Source organism: Oreochromis aureus, linkage group 5, assembly GCF_013358895.1.
Source record: "Oreochromis aureus strain Israel breed Guangdong linkage group 5, ZZ_aureus, whole genome shotgun sequence".
Taxonomy (NCBI): domain Eukaryota; kingdom Metazoa; phylum Chordata; class Actinopteri; order Cichliformes; family Cichlidae; genus Oreochromis; species Oreochromis aureus.
Window position 1 is genome coordinate 38329857 of NC_052946.1, and position 20574 is coordinate 38350430.

General features: G+C 40.7%; 1 protein-coding gene across 6 annotated transcripts in view; it reads left to right on the forward strand.

The window, feature by feature from the left end:
- The window catches only part of LOC116327237 (butyrophilin-like protein 1), a 34823-nt gene extending 16411 nt beyond the window's left edge, over window positions 1-18412 (forward strand). For 4 of the 6 annotated variants that reach the window (XM_039612577.1, XM_039612578.1, XM_039612579.1 and 1 more), the window contains 3 exons: window positions 1570-1713; window positions 5627-5704; window positions 18204-18412. In XM_039612577.1, the coding sequence (XP_039468511.1) occupies window positions 1570-1713; window positions 5627-5704; window positions 18204-18385 (404 nt within the window). In that variant the 3' untranslated portion in view covers window positions 18386-18412. Of the gene's footprint in view, window positions 1-1569; window positions 1714-5626; window positions 8973-18203 lie in introns of those variants that run through there. The other 2 variants (XM_039612582.1, XM_039612581.1) reach the window with 2 other exon arrangements.
- Window positions 18413-20574: the final 2162 nt, after the last annotated feature.

The window sequence follows — 20574 nt, forward strand, 5'->3', positions numbered from 1 at the left end:
GAGCCAAAAATGTTAGAATTGTGTCGATGTCCCAATATTTATGGACCTGACTGTATATGCCTGTATATATTGTGCTATTCTTAGTGTATTGTCTGTCTTGTTAATGTCTGTTTATTATGGAGCACTGTAACAAAAAAATAATTTCCCCTAGGGATCAATAAAGTATTCGGATTCTGATTCTAAACCAGTTCCACACCACTGAAGTTGCACCATTTTTACAAACCAATTCTGGTTTATCTGTTTCATTCAACGATCATCATTCGCTCTTCTCATTCTCTGTCGCCGCTTTTTCCGCCATGTGTGTATGTAAACAAAGGCACTGCGCATGCGCGTTTTACCTATATTCTATCGCAATATTTCATTTTCTTATCATTGCCCAACATTATACCGGTATTACTGTGAACGGTATGATTTGTCCCAGCCCTATCATGGGGCGTAGATGATCACAAGAAAGGGATGAAACTAAACAGGAGGAGCTTGTTAATGATCTGAAGGTAGCTGGAACCACAGTCACCAACAACCACTGGTAACACACTAGACTGCAACGGACTGAAATCTTGCAACTACAGGACTGTCTTAAGTTTGCCACTGAAAATATAAGTGAGTCAGAGAAGGCTTGGGCGAAAGTGCTGAGGTGTGATAAAACCAAAATCTAACTTTTCTGCCGTGTTTGGAGGAAGAGAAATGCTGAGTATGACCGATAGAACACCATCCCCACAGTCAAACACAGAGGTGAAAACATTCATCTTTGGGGCCATTTTTTTTCTATTCTTTTTTTTTTTCTTTTTTTTTTTTGCGAAGGGTACAGGATGACTTCACCAAGAGGCCAGTAGAAGGGACCAGGTACTGCAAACCTCTCTTCTTCAGCAAGAACATTGAAGATGAGTAGTAGATGGATGACAATGTCCCAAAACGTATCACCAAGACAACAAAAGAGTAGCTAAAGAAAAGGAAAATTAAGATTGTGGAGTGACCTGGCCAGTCTTCAGACATCAATTCTTTAGCTAATCTGAGGAGGGAGCTCAAGCATGGAGATGCTACGTAAAAGTGAAGAAACCTGAAGGATTTAGAGTTTTTTTTAAAAAGGAGTGGGCCAAAATACCTCCTGAGATGTGTGCAAACGTGACGACAAACTATGAGAAATGTCTTATTATTGTGCTTGCTAGCAAAGGTTTCTCCACCATGTAGTAAGTCATGTGTTGCAGGAGGTCAATAAAATGAAACAACCATAAAGTTTAGATGCTGTTTATTTCTGAGCAAACTTACAAACTCAACAAGGGATTTACCTCACATGCTGTACATGCTGTGACATTGCATAAGCTCATTGAAAATATGATGTGTTTCAGTGCTAAGTCAAAGCTAAAGGCAGGTTCACAAAATATTAGTGTGTATGAGACAGAATGATCAAAAGATCAATTTGTCAGATGAGAATCTCCTCAGTGTTTGGTTGTGTTCATTGGATTTAAAGTTTTAAAGCTTTTAGGAGCTTTTCTTTTGACGTTTATTCGATTAATTATACGATTTAAATACATTCTCTGCATCACACAAGGCTTTTGTGATGTCTTTCAGAAAAACTGTGTAAAGGACAGGACAGGACATCTGGACAAGATATCACTGGATGGCTGGTTGGATGGTTCATTGGAATACTAAGTTCTGCTTTACTTCTGGCTGGGCTTCTGGCTACAAAGACTATCTCAGTATACTCTAACAAAGGTAAGTTAGAGTAATTATTTAATAATATGCTGTGTAAAGCAACCAATATGTTAAATATATAAATGAATTGTAACATTAATATTGTATTATTAATTGTACAGGGGCAATCCCAAAAGTAAGGTCTCCTATTGTTTTAGAAATACAAACAACCATTTATTTTGCATAATATTTACATAATTTGAAAGGTTGAAGAATTATTTATTTTTCTACATAATCACCATCAGAGCAGAATCACATTCCGGGCAAATGTTCTTGGGGAATTTGGGGAGCAGGTGGTTGTCACTGGGTGCCAAGTCCGGGCTATAGGGTGGGTGATGAGGTTCCAACCAAAGTTTTGCAGTACAGCGATGGTGTGACGGGCAAACTTGTGGACAAGCGTTGTCGTGGAAAATGCTTACGCCCTTGCTTAACGTTCCTCCTCTCCGGTTCTGTATTGCCCTTCTGAGTTTTTTTCAGTATTTCACAGTACCTGTCAGCATCTATTCTGGTCCCAGCAGGCAGAAAGTCGACCAACAATACCCCCTTTTGGTCCCAAAACACAGTTGCCATGACTTTGTCAGCAGACTGTGTTTGTTTGAATTTTCACGGCTTGGGCGAAGAGGTATGCCGCCACTTGCATGATTGTTGTATGGTCTCAGGTGCAAAGTGAAACCCCCTGATTTTGTCACCAATGACAATTGAGTCCAAGAAGATGTCCTTTTCATTTGCAGAGCAGCGAAGAAATTCACGGGAAGAATCAACTCATTGTTGTGGTCTTCTGTCAGCCTCCGTGGTACCCATGTTGCACACACCTTCCAATATTGCAACTTGTCTGTTAAGTAGTAGTCCAGCCTGGAAGTAATGAAGGCATGAACTAGTTTTTCAGCGTCACTCTGAGACAGGATATTTCTAATTTTAGAGATGTTGCGCAAATGGAAGAAAGCAGTCTTACATATTTGTTTAATATGTGCGTTGAAGGACATGTCCTGGTCAAAAATGACTCCAAGGTTCCTCACAGCATTACTGGAGGCCAAGGTAATGCCATCCAGAGTAAGAATCTGCTTAGATACCATATTTCTAAGATTTTCAGGGCCGAGTACAATAACCTCAGTTTGATCTGAATTAAGAAGCAGGAAGTTAGCGGCCATCCAGGTCTTTATGTCTTTAAGACATTCCTGCAGTTTAACTAATTGGTGTGTGTTACCTGGCTTCATGGATAGATAGAGCTGAGTGTCATCTGCATAGCAGTGAAAATTTATGCTATGTCTTCTAATGATGCTGCCTAAGGGAAGCATGTATAATGTAAACAGAATTGGTCCTAGCACTGAACCCTGTGGAACACCATAATAGACCTTAGTGTGTGAAGAGGACTCTCCATTTACATGAACAAATTGGAGTCTATTAGATACATATGATACAAATCACTGCAGCACAGTACCTGTAATACCTACAGCATGTTCTAATCGCTCTAATAGTATATTATGATCAACGGTATCAAACGCAGCACTGAGGTCTAGCAGGAAAAGCACAGAGATGAGCTAAGACAGCTGGGTCTAGAGATAACTTTTTAAGTAAAGGTTTAACTACAGCCAGCTTGAAGGCCTGTGGTACATAGCCGATTATTAGAGATAGGTTGATCATATTTAACCTCCTAAGACCCGAACTCTTCCACAACATGCATTTTGAATTTCTCTTTGATATGTGGGCTGATTGGGGCCCGATGAATGTAAAAACAAAGAATTACCAGATTTTTTTTTCACCTTATTTTTGTTTTTAAGAAAAATAAGAGCCACATATGACGATATTTGTTTAAAAGTTTGATAGAACAGTGGAAGTATAATGTCCTCGTAAGTGGATTTCAGGCCCATGTAGAGCACAATTGAGTATTTTGGTCTAAATAACCCAAAATGTGATGTCCACATATGTGGACGGCAGGTCCTAGGAGGTTAAGATCGAAGAATTAATTAATGGCAGGACTTCTTTGAGCAGTTTTGTAGGAATGGGGTCTAAATGACACGTTGATGGTTTGGAGGAATTAATTATTGAAGTTAACTCAGAAAGATCAATTGGAGAAAAAGAGTCTAACTTAACATCAATGGTACTAAAAGTAGCTGTAGATAATATTACATCTGTGGGATGATTATTGGTAATTTTTTCTCTAATGATAAAAATTTTATATGTGAAGAAGTTCATGAAGTCATTACTAGTTAACATTAAAGGGATGGTTGGCTCAACAGAGCTCTGACTGTTTGTCAGCCTGGCTACAGTGCTGAAGAGAAACCTGGGGTTGTTCTTATTTTCTTCAATCAGTGACGAATAGTAAGATGTTCTGGCTTTGCGGAGGGCTTTCTTATAAAGCAGCAAACTATTTTTATATGAAAACTATTCTTAAACTTAGTTACAGCACTTTCAGAAAGACATCTACTTTGATAAAGTCTACTCTCCACTGCTGTGTAATCAATTATTGTAAATGTAAATGTTATCAGGAAATGATCAGACAGCAGAGGGTTTTCAGGAAACACTGTTAAATGTTCAGTTTCTATGCCATATGTTAAAACAAGATCTAGAGTGTGATTAAAGTGGTGGGTGGGTTCTTTTACATTTTGACAGAAGCCAATTGAGTCTAATAACAGATTAAATGCGATGTTGAGGCTGTCATTTTTAGCATCTACATGGATGTTAAAATCACCCACAATAATTATTTTATCTGAGCTGAGCACTAAATCAGATAAAAGTCTGAGAAATCAGAGAGAAACTCTGTGTAAGGCCCAGGTGGACGATAGATGATAACAAGTAAGACTGGTTTCTGAGTTTTACAGCTGGGGTGGGCGAGGCTAAGCATCAGGCTTTCAAATGAATTAAAAGTCTGTCTTGGTCTTTCGTTAATTAATAGACTGGTGTGAAAAATTGCTGCCACCGCCCCTCGGCCTGTGCTTGGGATTTCTGGTAGTTAGAATGACTCGGGGTGTTGATTCATTTAAACTAACATAATCATCCGGCTGCAACCAGGTTTCTGTAAGGCAGAGTAAATCGATTTGTTGATCAATTATTAGGTCATGTACTAACAGAGACTTGGAGGAGAGAGAACTAATATTTAATAATCCACATTTCACTGTTTTACTCTTTGGTTCAGATGTGGATACTGTATTGTTCTTTCTTTGTGATTTTTATGTTTAAGTTGTTTATTGCTGGTTTTTGTTTTGTTTTTGTCTGTTTGGGAGCTGACACAGTTTCAATGGAGATGGGTTTTGGGGGTAGCAGGAGGAGAGAAGCTGCAGAGAGGCGTGTAAGACTGCAACTCTGCTTCCTGGTCCCAACTCTGGATAGTCATATTTTGGGGGTTTAATAAATTGGTCCATATTTCTAGAAATGAGAGCTGCTCCATCCAAAGTGGGATGGATGCCGTCTCTCCTAACAAGACCAGGTTTCCTCCAGAAGGTTTGCCAATTATCTATGAAGCCCACATTGTTTCTGGGACACCACTCAGACAGCCAGCAATTTAAGGAGAACATGCGGCTAAACATGTCACTCCTGGTCTGCTTCCCAGCAAAGCCGCGCATGCTTATTTAGGAGTGGAGGAAGCACCAACTACAACAATGTGGCCAACAGCTGTGCAGTTTTTCTACGTCACCACTGTTTTCGAGATCTTGCTTTTTGGGATTGCCCTCGTATTCTAATCTGATTTTAAAGTGATGCTTTCTGCTTGTTTTGTTTTTATTCTGCTTCAGTAACGTTTTAATTTTATGGGTTTAGCTGCAGGTTTTCTTTGATTCCTGTCAAATAAATCACTGAGCCACCCTAACCTCAGAGACAGACTTTGAGTCAGTTTCTGTCTGTGTGTGTGTTGAATTAGAATGAGATTAAAATGTTTTTGGAATAGCAAATAATTTCTGTAAAATATCTAAAAGTTAACTTAATGAAAATGTGTTTTCAGGCTGCACTGGAAGTGCAAACAAATCCTCAGAAGATCCACCAGCACCAGATTCTGAGACAGGCCCAGAAGAATTAAAAGGTCTAAGGAACAGTTCAGTGGTTTGTTCCCCAGCTACTTCACACGTGTGGTTGTCAGATAGTTAGAAAGCACTGTGTACAAAGATGAAAGTGCACATAAAAGTTATCTGTGTGTGCGTGTGTGTGTGTGTGAGTGAATGGGTTCATCAATTAATAACACCATTAATTTAAAAAAGAGTGGGTGGATTAGCTTGTTACATAGATTAAAGTTAAACCCCTAAAAACAATCTGATGAAACTGTCTCAGATCAAATGTCCAGCACAGTTCACCCTCTGAAGTCTAACCTGCTGCTGGCATCAGAAATCTTTTTTAAATATCTGTAATCCTTGAAGCATTGTGTTATGCTGTGCTTTCGGAGAACTGCAAAGGGAACACTAATAATGTTGATACCTTTAAGACTAAGGTTTGATTCAGGCTTCTGTGAGAAATCTTTGTCGTTGTCACCATTTATGCATATATAATTACTGTGTGTTCATGTCCCAGTGTTTGTATGTGGTGCTTCCCTCGCATCCGTTCCAAACAATCAGCCTCCTAGAGTTTGAAGAAATTTGTAGCTGTCGCATTGAAATGTAATTATTATGTGATTGCAATGTTCAAAAGTTGGGTGTTTAATCTGTATTTGTGTTGTGTTGTCGCCACCTACTGGTGGACCTGAGTGTGGCGCTTTGTGGTGCGCATGCTTTGGGGTGATGCTCAATTAAGCGCACACGTCACCAGAGACTGAAGGCTCGAGCCAGAAAGAGAACGCTGGCTTGTGTAAAGGTGGAAATATAGAAGATATGGACTACAATTGCTCATTGAATGTTCAGTAGAAAGGCGCACACGGTATGTTGGTGCATTTACTTTGTGTGTATGTTTTATTTGAATTGTAATTTTTGTTCTGCTGATGTAATATCCGTGTTTTTCATTGATCATTTCACCATAGTTTTTCACGGTGTTTGCTGGTGAAAAGAGGATTAAAATACTGGCTAAACATCAGTTGGAGCATGGCCCTTTATTCTACTTCGAACATGAAGAACCTTCAGGAGCAGTTACAGTGAAAAACGTGGCCTGTTATGGAGTGAGCAGCCAGAGCCCTGCACGCCATGCTTCCAAGAAGACAGCCCACGTGGAAGAGTAGACTGTGAGTTCTTACATCAGAGAAATGTTTGAACTGCATAAAGAGATCTAAGAAAAAGCCAAAAAGAAAATTGTATGGTGTAGATATTGTACATTTGTTCATTTATTGAAAGTGTATTACTGTGCTAATGTTTAATATTTAAGGTAGTGTACTCTAGTTAAGTTTCCTTTTATTGTTCTAAGTTGTTGGTTCAAAACATTGTAATGGAGCAGAGTACACAAGAAACTTATAGCCTTGAGCAAATACTTATAGCCTTAGAAGAAGAAAAGGCACAGTTAGAAAAGAAATTAGAAACTGAACTTGAAGATGCAGAAAGAGAAGAAATTGAAGCACGCATAGGAGAAATTCATGGAGACCTTGAAATACACAAAATAGGGCTGCCTCAGCCATCATCTCAACCTGACGCAGAGGTGAGACGAACAGACCGTCAAAGGCAACTAACAGAAAAAATGCGTGAGTTTAAACAGACAGAGATAACAAGCAAAGAAAGAAAGTTTATGTCAACATATTTAAACTTTAAGGCAGAAATTCAGCTCACTAGGTCCAAACTTAAAGAAGAATGTTCTAAAGCAGAATTAGCTGAAATGATCAAGTCAGTAGAAAAATGTGAGTTGGACCTACAGCAAGATTATGTGGCTTTACGTGCACTGACTACACCATCTCAAGATATGAGAAGAAAGATGGATAGCTGTACTTCAGTTTCTGCTGAGATGATGATACTTCTGAAAAGGCGTTATGCAGATGTTGACAAAGAGTTTGATGCATTAGCTGTAAAAGAATCACTCCTTCAATTACTCCAAAGAGAAGGTGCAGAATCAATTTATGGCTCAACTGTGTCTAGAGCTGGAATAAATAGCCAGCACAGCCATAGTCAGCAAGGAAGTCATGTATCTGCAAGGAAAGCAGAAGCAGCAGCACGACTGGCATCAAAGCAAGCTGAAATAAACAGAGAAATGGAGATATCTGCCCGGAGAAAGGAGATATTAGCTCAACAAGAGCAACTGAAAATGTTGGAAAATCAAAGAGATCTTGAGGTCATTCAGGCAGAATACAATGTATATGCTGAAGAGGAATCAAAAATGAATGCTGAAATAAGAAATTGTGAAGTAAGGAGTACTTTGTCTTTCAGTCAGCTTCCTAAACCACTTAGCAGTCCTCCATGCACCCAAGTTCCTCAGAGCACTGCACCTCCTCACTCTGAAGGTAAATTCATTCAGACCTCACAAAGTGTTCACGCCCCTCACTGTGATACTCAAGTGGGTCCAAAAGAAAGTGAGCTCTCTCTGGTGCAGGCATTAAAAGAGTCCTTAGCAATGTCTAGACTTCCAGTACCAGAGCCTTTTACATTTACAGGAGACCCACTGAAATTTGTTGAGTGGAGCACTTGCTTTAAGGCGCTTGTCGAGACAAGCTGCACAGATTCAGCCCATAAGCTGTTCTACTTGAAGAAGTACATTGGTGGAGAAGCTCTCTGTGTTTTAGAAGGGACATTTTATCGAAGTGACGAGGAAGCTTACAAACAAGCTTGGGATGCTCTGAAAAAACGCTATGGACACCCATTTGTAGTTCAAAGAGCCTTTAGGGGAAAACTAAGCAGTTGGCCAAAGATTGGACCAAAGGAGTCACTTAAATTAAGAGAGTTTAGTGATTTCCTCATTTCTTGCAAGAATGCTATGCCCCACGTCCAAGGCCTCAAGGTTTTAGATGATTGTGAAGAAAATCAAAAAATATTGCTGAAACTTCCTGATTGGGCCACAACCCGCTGGAATCGTTATGTCACAAGATTACTGGATGAAGAAAAGGCATATCCAGGGTTTGCAGAATTTGCAGACTTTGTGGCTGAAGAGGCGCGTATAGCATGTAATCCAGTTTCTTCTCTGTTTGCCTTAAAAAACACATTTGAAAAACCTGAGAAAGAACAAAAACGTCTGAAGGCCAGTGTCCTGGTGACATCAGCAAATGTGTCTAAGGATGTGAAGAACACTACTACAGTTCAGAGCAACAGAAAATCAAAGCCCAACCTTCCCTCAACTCAGAACAAAAGGCAACTTGAGTGTATCTGCTGCAAGCAAAATCATTTTATCTATAAATGTGCAAAGTTTACAGCAATGCCGCTTGAAGAAAAGAAACAGTTCATTAGGGACAACAATATGTGCTTTGCTTGTCTGCGTAGTCGGTCACATTTCCAAAAACTGTCGACAGAGAGCAACATGTAATGTCTGCAGGCAAAGCCACCCTTCTCCTCTCCATGAAGATCCTCCACTGGGAGACGAACCTGAAACACCATCAGAAGAAGAGAATGCAGCCACCGTATCGTGCAGTGTGAGAGTGGGCAACAATGATTGCACTTCAATGATCGTTCCAGTGTGGCTTTCTTCATCAGCGAAGAATCAAGAGACATTGGTTTATGCTCTGCTAGACACCCAAAGCAGCAACACATTTATTGACCAAGATATTTGTGAAAAGATACAGGCAAGCAGGGAACCAGTGAAGCTAAAGCTGACAACAATGACTGACAGGTGTTCGATTGTACCTAGTCAAAGAGTAGATGGACTGAGGGTAAGAGGGTACAACTCAGAAAAGTACATTGACTTGCCACCAACTTACACTCAAGAGTACATTCCATTGGAGAAACACAGTATTCCAACTCGAGAGACAGCAAAAAAGTGGCCCCATCTACTCAGCATTGCAAATGAAATGCCAGATCTCTTGCACTGTCCTATAGCTCTTCTCATTGGTTACGACTGTGCAAGAGCTCTAAAACCAAGGGAAGTCATACCAGGAAATGATTATGATCCCTATGCAATAAAAACAGACTTAGGGTGGAGTATCGTGGGAGCCATTAAGCCATGGAAAAGTTCGATGGAAGCAGCAGGGCTCTGTCATCGTGTCACAGTAAAGGAGCTGCCATCTGTCACACCTGCTTCTGTGATTAAAGCACTTGAAAATGACTTTCTGGACACAAACCATAAAGAAGAGAGTGTATCTCAAGAGGACATTCAGTTTCTAGAGATGCTGAATGAGAACATTCACTACAATGAGGAAGGCCATTTAGAAATGCCTCTGCCTTTTAGAGAACACCCACAGCTTCCAAATAACAAACAGCTTGCAATGTTTCGCTTGAAACGTTTAAAAGGAAAAATGGATAAGAACCCAAAGTACAAGGAAGACTACATAAAGTTCATGAATAGTGTCTTTAAAGATGGTGATGCAGAGGAAGCAGATGGCACATCAACAGGTAATAACACATGGTACATTCCGCACCATGGCGTGTATCATCCCAGGAAGCCGGAGAAAATTCGAGTTGTTTTCAACTGCTCTGCTAAACACGAAGGCATCTCTTTAAATGACCACCTACTCACAGGCCCAGACTTGATTAATGCTCTGGCAGGGGTTTTGTGCAGATTTCGAGAGCATCATATAGCAATTATGTGCGATGTGGAAAAAATGTTTCATCGCTTCCATGTCAACCCAGAGGATCGAGACTTCTTAAGGTTTCTGTGGTGGAAGGACGGGAATACAGATACTGAGCCTAAGGAGTATCGCATGCGAGTACACATTTTCGGAGCGGCATCATCACCAGGATGTGCTAACTATGGCATGAAGTATCTCGCCAGGGAACAAGAGAAGGACTACCCACTAGCAGCCAGATTCATTCACAAAAACTTTTATGTGGATGACGGGCTAATCAGCATTGATTCAGTCAGGGAAGCCAAGCAGCTGGTCTGTGAAGCACAAGAGGTCTGTGCAAAAGCGAAACTGCGCTTGCACAAATTTGCATGCAATAATAAGGAGGTCATGAGCATTATCCCAGAAACAGAAAGAGCCAGCAATACCAAAGATGTAAACCTGAACTATTCTGTAATTCAAATGCAAAGTGTGCTGGGAGTAAAGTGGAACATAGAGGCTGACGTGTTCTCATTCAGTGTAGCCCTCAAAGAAAGGCCAGCCACACGCCGAGGAATTCTAGCAACAGTTGCTAGTGTGTATGACCCGTTAGGATTTCTCTCACCCTACATTTTGACAGGGAAACAAGTACTCCAGGAAATGTGCAAACGCGGAGTGGGATGGGATGAACCTATTCCCCCGGCACTAGAGACCAAATGGAAAGCATGGCTCGGTGACTTGGAGAATCTGAAAAGGATTGAAATACCAAGATGCCTTGTTCCTGAGAACTTCGGCAAGGTCAAAAAAATTGAGCTGCATCATTTTTCGGATGCCAGCAGCTGTGGCTATGGACAATGTTCATACATCAGGATTGTTGCTGATAAGAACGTGCATTGTGCACTGGTCATGGGTAAAGCCAGAGTGGCACCCACAAGAATAATCACTATCCCACGCCTTGAGCTCACTGCAGCTGCAGTTTCTGCAGCTGTAAGTAACTTCCTCAGGTCAGAGCTCGGCGGAAAATTGACGAGGAGTTTTTCTGGACAGATTCTAAAGTGACGCTTGGATACATAAAAATGATGCTCGTCGCTTTCATGTCTTTGTGGCAAATCGAGTTCAGAAAATAAGAGACTCTACTGATCCAAAGCAATGGTTTTACATTGAATCTGATCAAAATCCAGCTGATCACGCATCTAGGGGCCTCAAGGTGGCAGATCTCCTAAGCTCGAATTGGCTCACTGGACCTAAATTCCTATGGGAAAGGGAAATTGTCACAAACCAACATTCCCTGATCTTCTTGTTGGGGACCCAGAAGTAAAGGTCCTGAAGACAAATGCCCTTGAAGAAAACAGCTTTCTTGAGAGGTTCTCAAGATTTTCCAATTGGGATACAGCTCTTAACGTTGTGGCGAGAATTAAAAGACTTGCAAGGAGAGATAAGTCAGGACCCATTAGTGTAGAAGAAAGACAAATGGCTGCTTTTGTACTCTTCCAGGCAGCACAGAGGGAAGCCTTTAAAGAAGAGCTCAAATGGTTCAGTCAAAACTCAGCTGGACTGCCAAAAACTCATAAAATGTATCAACTCGATCCTATTTTGGTAGACAACTTGCTTAGGGTTGGAGGAAGGTTGAGAAAGTCCTCAGCATCATTTGCATTGAATCATCCAGTAATCCTTCCAAAGGAAGGCATTGTCACACAACTCGTTCTTGACCACTGTCACAAGAAAACGCAACACCAAGGCCGAGGCCAAACTCTGAACAAACTCAGGGAAAGTGGCTATTGGATCATAGGTGGCAGTAAGGTAGTGGCCAAATACATTAAAGGGTGTGTCAATTGTAGAAAAGTGCGTGGGCCAGCTGAAGAACAACGCATGGCTGACTTGCCATTTGACAGAGTGGATCCTTCGCCCCCATTCACCTACACTGGAGTTGATGTTTTCGGCCCCTTCTATACGAAACAATGTCGAAGGGAATGGAAGAGGTATGGCCTGTTGTTTACGTGTTTAAGCTCGAGAGCCGCACACATTGAGATGTTGGAAGATCTCTCCACTGACGCATTTATAAACGCTTTAAGATGCTTCATAGCAATCAGAGGCACAGTCAGACAGATTCGTTCTGACCAAGGCACAAATTTTGTCGGAGCTAAGAACGAGTTCAAGAAGGGTCTATTGGAATTAGACAAGGAGATGATTACTACTTATCTAGCTAAAAACCAGTGTGACTTTCAAATGAATGTTCCTGAAGCTAGTCACAGAGGAGGCGTTTGGGAACGACAGATTCGCACTGTTAGGAATGTCATGAGTTCTGTCCTAGCCCAAGCTACAGGAAGGTTAGATGACACCTCATTGAGAACTTTCTTCTACGAGGCCATGTCAATTTTGAACCATCGTCCACTCACTACTGATACGATCAACGACCCCAACAGTGCTGAGCCTTTGACGCCTAATCATTTGCTCACAATGAAAGAGTCTATGCCACTTCCGCCTCCTGGTAGATTTGTAAGAGAAGATTTGTACGCCAGGAAGAGGTGGCGGAGGGTGCAATATTTAACAGAGTTGTTCTGGAGCAGGTGGCGCAAGGAATACCTAAACAGCATTAGTTTAAGACAACGATGGCATTCTCCTAAACAAAATGTACAGGTTGGAGATGTAGTGATTTTAAAGGAGGACAATATTCCAAGAAATGAGTGGAAATTGGCAAGGGTGGTTGAAGCCAATGAAGATGATGATGGTTTAGTGCGGAAAGTTAAGATCCAAATAGGGCAAAAGGAGCTGGGGAAGAAAGGTGAACGTTTGAAACAAGTCTCTTTTCTTGAGAGACCAGTTCAGAAACTAGTGGTACTAGTTAAAGGGTCTAAACTACAGTGAAGTAGTACAAGGGTTAAGAACACAAGCACAATATGTATAATATGTATAATATAAGTTTATTTAAGAAGTGATTTTTTGTAACATAAGTTGATGTTTGATTGTCAATTTATTAAAAATTACAGGATTTAATTTTGTTTAACTCATGTAAATAGAAATCCTTTGTAATTTTGGTGGCAGTGTAGCTGTCGCATTGAAATGTAATTATTATGTGATTGCAATGTTCAAAAGTTGGGTGTTTAATCTGTATTTGTGTTGTGTTGTCGCCACCTACTGGTGGACCTGAGTGTGGCGCTTTGTGGTGCGCATGCTTTGGGGTGATGCTCAATTAAGCGCACACGTCACCAGAGACTGAAGGCTCGAGCCAGAAAGAGAACGCTGGCTTGTGTAAAGGTGGAAATATAGAAGATATGGACTACAATTGCTCATTGAATGTTCAGTAGAAAGGCGCACTACGGTATGTTGGTGCATTTACTTTGTGTGTATGTTTTATTTGAATTGTAATTTTGTTCTGCTGATGTAATATCCGTGTTTTTCATTGATCATTTCACCATAGTTTTTCACGGTGTTTGCTGGTGAAAAGAGGATTAAAATACTGGCTAAACATCAGTTGGAGCATGGCCCTTTATTCTACTTCGAACATGAAGAACCTTCAGGAGCAGTTACAAAATTTGTGAGGCTTTATATTAATTCTATGATTTTTTATTGCTTACTTTGAGAGGATACTGATTGTTGTTCTCTGGCTGAACATTACATAAGTTGCAGTGAAAAAGTAGCTGTTGGAATTCAAAGTGCTGAACAGGCGAATCACAGCCCGCCAAAGGGATGTGATTGTGATTGGCCTGTTAATGAGTTGAGTGAAGTTTGATGTATCTGACTGTTTTGTTTCGCTTAATACGCCTTATAATCCAGTTCTTCTTATGGTCCCCAAAAATACAGTAATTATATGCTATTTCTATAGAGAGTTGTACTGTTTAAATTTAAGAATGTTTGGGGTTTTTTTACATTGCACTTGTATTGACCTTCTGCTCATAACATTGTGTGTCTGTCATGTAAATTACGCCATGTAAATAATTGTTGTACAGTAAAAAAGTTTAAAGGCGCTGTTCAGCCAGTCGCTGACTTTTCAGAATGAAAGTGTTTTCTGCTTGGAAAAATGTATCAGTTTGTTTTTTTAAGTGTATAAACTTTTATTTCATTCTTAAATTATTTATCATTTTGATCAATGTTTGAAAACTGTCATAACAGCATCATAGTAACATGTAAAAGAATTCATAATGACAGTTTTTGTCATTTTAGTGAAAAATGAATTGGTGCCTAAACAGTCACTCATATCATTGGTATGCAGCCAATAAGTTTATTTTTGAAAATGTTTTTTTTTTTCTAAACAACATTTCTTGTATATTTTCGACAATAAAATGTGGCTCTTTTGGTCAGTTTTTAATAAAAATATTTTTGTGAAAAATTGCTCTCTGTTGTACTTTTGTTTTGTACAGAAGTGATGTTTATTAATGAACCAGATTATCTTCAAATTGCACTGTCCATCATTACATATGTTTGCTCTCCAACATCTTCACCTTTAGCATCTTGTGGATGCACCTGTAGATGGAGCACTGAGCTGTGATGGAGAGCTTTGCTGTGTGAAGCAGCAAAAGTAAAAACAGAGTGTTGTACAGCAAAGTGAGGAAATCCTTAGAGAAAAATTTTAACTGTTGTTAATCTGCCATCATCACAGAGAGAAACAGAAAAAGTGATGGATGTTAAATTTAATCTGCAGTCTCCCATCACACTGAAGGACCTTTATTACAAACTGCTGGGTAACAACACAAATAACGTCAACATCAAATGTGGAACATCGCAGAAACAAAAGGACAGACAGGAAAAGGACGACACTAATTTAATAGAAAGATTTTAAAAAGTAACAGTATTATTTTTTCATTTTAAAAATGACAAAATCAGGCTGATGTGGAGCTGGTTAAGAACTAAAATTAACCGTCTTTGGCACAATACTCCCAGCAGAGAAATTTGATCAGCTGTAAAAACATCTTACTGAAACAAATCTTTGAATTTAGAGTTCATACTCAAGGAAAAGAAAAACATTTTTAAGTGGTATAAGGCCTCCAGACAGGCCAACAATTTATTTTATTTTATTTGTGAGAGAAAATAAAATAAAATAAATGTTTTTTTATGAAACTAACTTTGAGGCTAGTTTTGGTTTAGAGTATCTGCCCATCTTTAATAAGTTCAGTTTAATTAGTAGTTTGTTTGTTGTTTTACCACAAAATAGTGTGAGTCAGTTTCGTGACCGACAGTTGAGATAACAGTAAACACTGGAGGAACTTTCACTGCTGGGGTGGCTGTAGCTCAGGAGGTAGCATCTTGCACCCTGCTGTTATGTGCTGGATTGTCTCGGGGGCATCTTTACACAGCCTGCACCTGGGGTCTTGCCTGGTGTGATAGACCCCAGCCTCTATGGATCTTGTGCTCAGAGCTTGTTCTTGTGCTGCCATGATTAGTGCCTCTGTGCTGTCTTTCAGTCCAGCTTTGTCCAGCCACTGGTATGATTTCTGGATATCAGCCACCTCCTCTATCTGCCGGTGGTACATACCGTGCAGGGGCCTGTCCTTCCATGATGGTTCCACGTCTCCCTCCTCTTTCTTGGGTTTCTGCTGCCTGAGGTATTCACTGTGCACGCTGTCAGTTGATGTATTCATGGATATTTGTTGTCTCATCCTGGACTGTGGTGCTGACACTCACCAGTCCCCGGCCTCCTTCCTTAGCGTACAGCCTCAGGGTGCTGGACTTGGGGTGAAACCCTCCATGCATGGTCAGGACCTTTCTTGTCTTTATGTCAGTGGCTTCTATCTCCTCCTTTGGCCAGCCTATTACCCCAGCAGGGTACCTGATCACGGGCAGGGGGCGAGGTGTTGATGGCCCGGATCTTGTTCTTACCGTTCAGCTGACTCCTCAGGACTTGCCTGACCCTCTGCAGGTACTTGGTGGTTGCAGTTTTTCGCCTGCGGGATCCCAGGTACAACGACATTCCAATGTCATTGCTGTATATCCTGGTGGTGTGGATCAGTGAATCGATGTCTCGTTCACTCTTGGCATACAGCTTGATGTCATCCATGTACAGGAGGTGGCTGACAACCGCTCCGTTTCGTAGTCGGTATCCGTAGCCAGTCTTGTCAATGATCTCACTGAGGGGGTTCAGGCCTATGCAGAACAGCAGTGGGGACAGAGCATCTCCTTGGTAGATCCCGCACTTGATGGTGACTTGTGCTATGGGCTTGGAGTTGGCCTCTAGTGTTGTCCGCCACATCCCCATTGAGTTCCTGATGAAGGCTCTTAGGGTCCTGTTGATCTTGTACAATTCTAGGCATTCCAGTAACCAGCTGTGGGGCATTGAGTCATAGGCCTTCTTGTAATCAATCCAGGCTGTGCACAGGTTGGTCAGTCTGGTCCTGCAGTCTCAGCTGACTGTTCTGTCTACCAGTAGCTGGTGTTTTGCGCCTCTGGTATTCTTGCCAATCCCTTTCTGTGCCCTACTCATGTATGTGCCTGTTCATGTTAGCCGCTATGATGCCTGACACAGTATATAACTGTAACTAACTGTATGCTGTAGTTGTGTCACGTGTTTTTTTTATATGAGACAACTACTTTCCACTTCTTTATTAAACAAGATAAAAAAAGACATTTAAAATCTTTATTTTTTAATTTCAAATTAATTTACGAATGTAAAATGATTTCTATATTTATGGACGGTGATAATAAAGCTTCCCGGTGCTGAGCCAGAAAAAGACGACAGAGTTTAAAGTTAAAAGTGTTTATTTATAACACTTTAAAAAATGTGATGCAAATCTTATAAAATCAGCATCAAAATGCTTTATAAAACCATAAAATACATAAAAATCCATTATTTTGAAAGCAGCTTGGTTCTTAAATACATCAATATCAGTTTTAATTGCACAAACTTCATCACTGTGAAAGGCACAGCTGCTGATGACTCTGAATAGAAACAGATTTCATCCTGAGAAATTAACAAACAGATGTGAACACCTCCAATACAGACGTTCCTCCAACAGGTCGACTCGACAGGAAGACAAAATAAAAAATCAATCTCATCAAGTTTAAATACAGTCAAAGGTTTGCAGGAAACTTTGGTTTGTTCTGACAACAACGTGAAGCTGAGTGATATTTGAAGAAGTCAAAGCAGCTTTTTATTGGATTTTGTCTCAAACGTCTAAAAGCTTTCACGCTGACGTACAGTCAGTTTCCCTGAATGAAGAATCTCTGCTGCACTGATGTTTACAACCATCTGACATCTACAAAAGTAGAACCAGTTTGTGCAGGATCACCAGCACCTGCAGTGGGTTTTGGAGTGAAACACTTACAGTTGATATGATCAATATGATCTCCTTGAATCATCACAGACAGCAGTGAGAAACATGGAGACACAACGAGACGGGTTTAAAAATAATAATAAAAATAATAAAAGGGATGAAAATACAAAATATTTAAAAAAGTAATGGTGACCCCCCCCCCCCACACACACACACACACACAAACACACACACACACCACCACACAGACACACTACAGCTGTGATGTCACTGAAGCATCACCGTTACAAGCTTCCTTAGAAGGATCGTCTCTCTGAGAAGCTGCAAAAGCAGAAAACGTGAGAACATGAAGGATGAGATTATAACATCATGTCTCTGCTTTACTCACAGATGGAGAAAAGCAGCAGTTTGTGGTAACTGTGATACAAAAACCTGTAGTCAGACTAAAATGATCATTTAATGCTCAGAACCTTGAATATTAACTGATAAAGTTTGCTGGCATTATGTGAAGATGAACAGCTCCATGTTGACATGAATGTGCCTGAAACTATCAGAATAATCCTGGTGTGCACACTCTGAATTATGAGTTTTTAGTTATTAGGAAACAAACCACTATTTTCCTGTTTAAGGCAAAAGATTCAAACATAATATGTTCGGAATATGAACTCGACACTGATCAAATCATCTGTTATATGGATGTCTAACCTTACAGATATATGAAATAAATCATAAATAATAAATCCATTATTCTAACTCACCTTTCTTGTGTTTTCTGATGCACTTTGCAGCTACAGATGCAGCCAGAGCTGCAGCCACAGTCAGAACTCCAGAAAAGCACAAAGCTATGAACACACCGACTCCACAGCAGGACTCAGACGTTTTCTCTGAAACACATGAAAGTTCATGCAGGACTGAAGCAGGACGCCACATACAGCACACTGGATACACACAAACATTAAACACAGTCTAAACAACGACACAATAAGATCTTACCACAGTAACGCACGTCGATCTGATCACGGGTCACATGGCCCAGCTCCTCCTGTGTGGCTACACAGTGGAAGAGGCTGCTGTTTGTCCTGGTCACCGTGGTGAGGAGGGTGATGTCATAGCGCTCTCCTGTGTGTGACACCTGTGGCTCCTCAGCAGGAAGGATGTTCCCGTCGCTGTCCCTCCACTCTACTTTAGGCTTTGGAGAAGCACCTCTGACCTCACACTTCAGCAGCGCCTCGTCCTCGCTGATGTTCAGGATCCCAACAAACGGCTTCGGAGCTGCACCTGTGAACACAGCATGAAGCTGCAGTTACAGCACAAATGTGATGCTATGCTCTCATGTGCTTCTCTTTCCTGATGGAGATGTCAACACATCGTGTGTGAGAGCAGAGAAATAACAACCTTTACTACAGGTTACAGCAGACTTTGGGAGGACTTTCATCTTTCAACACAAACAGGAAACGTCCTGAGTCCAGCTTCACAGAAGTAACAATGATGTCATCATTATTGAGCTTTCAGACAGATTGATTTGTTAGACTGTGACCCAGAGTGTGACCTTAAAGACTGATCAGAGAAATCTGAAGGCTTGACTGATAACATGACTGATTTCTACATCTGCTCTCTGTGTGCTACGACTCTGTGCCCCAGAGGAACGTACCATTACTCACACATTTGGACACCAGCACAGGTTTGATCCCAGTCCACACAGCAGCCTCTACAAACTGCACATGTAGAGCTCAGTGACATCAGAGTCAGGCTCAGCACCGACTCCTCTTCATCGGTCATTACTGACACAACCACAGATCTGATGTACATCTGACCAAAGTCACATTTCAGCAGGTTTCAAACCGCTCACACAGGTTACAGATGCACACATCAGTGACATCATCACTCACCTGGGATTTCTCCTGATCGATCTTTCAAGGTCAGTTCTGAAAGGCAAAATTAAACATGTTTTTTCACACAGCATCATGAAGTCATGATGGAGCTGATGTTTCTGCATCACCTCTGTGAACATCTCTTGGTTCAGGTAACAAACTGATGAGGTGACAGCTTCCAGCAGCGTTCTTACAGGGTTTATTTTCAGGATGCTTTCTACTCACCAACAACAAGTTTAATGCAGAATCTTTGTTCTGGCTGCAGATGTGGAAAATCACAGGTGTAGACTCCACTGTCAGCCACCGTGGTGTTTCTGATGATGATGATGGAGGCGTTACCAAACTGCAGCTCTTGTGGAAAATGTGAGACCCGTCCTCTGAAGTGCTCGTCTTGACCTGGACGTCCATTATTGTAATGAAGGCCTCCATCATACATGAACACCTCCTGTTTAGTTGGTGCTTTTTTCCTCCAATCAAACAGCTTCTGTTCAAGGTTCTGATTGGTGCTGAGGGAGCAGGGTAAGATGACATCACTTTCTTCTGAGACATTCACTGTGACTCCTGGACCTGAAGAATGAAGCATGTTTTATTCAGGATGTTGAAATATGCAGTTCATAGTTTGACTGTAACTCAGACTCAGTGTGTTCAGATGTTTTACTTCACTTCTCTGTAGCTCAGGTCACTGATATGTCCAACATACAATCTACTGTGACAGGATAAGCTCTATCGTCTTCATGCATGCTCAGTCATAAAGGTAAGCAGATCGCAAAAGGTGGATTCTGTTCTTTAGGACGTAGCATTTTCAGTGGGAGAACTGAACTGAAAGCGCGTGAACAGGTGATCAAAATCAACCTTTTGGGATAAACTTTTGCCATCTGGTTGCTCCTGATAGAATACAGGTTTAAGGCATGTCCTCATTGCTTTAATATTTCTAAATAGAAGCTGTGCTATGGGCAGAACTTTGTGCCATCAGAAACTGAATTTAAATAAGTTAAATTCAATTTCCAAAGTTCTGCCCATTAATCATACTATGGTTCATGCAAATGTATAAAACAACTTACTGTGAAATAACATTTTTCCTCACATTAACATTTATGTGTACCATTATTAATCTTTTTAATCTTATCAATAATTAAAACACATTCCTGGAGCTTCTCTGCACTGCTTTAACTCACTGTTAGAAACAGAAACCCCACTTTGTCAGTCACAGCACTATTTTAGTATTACTTACAATCAATAAAAAAAATTAATCATAACTGATTTGAGGCGACATAGAGGGGTGTAGGGG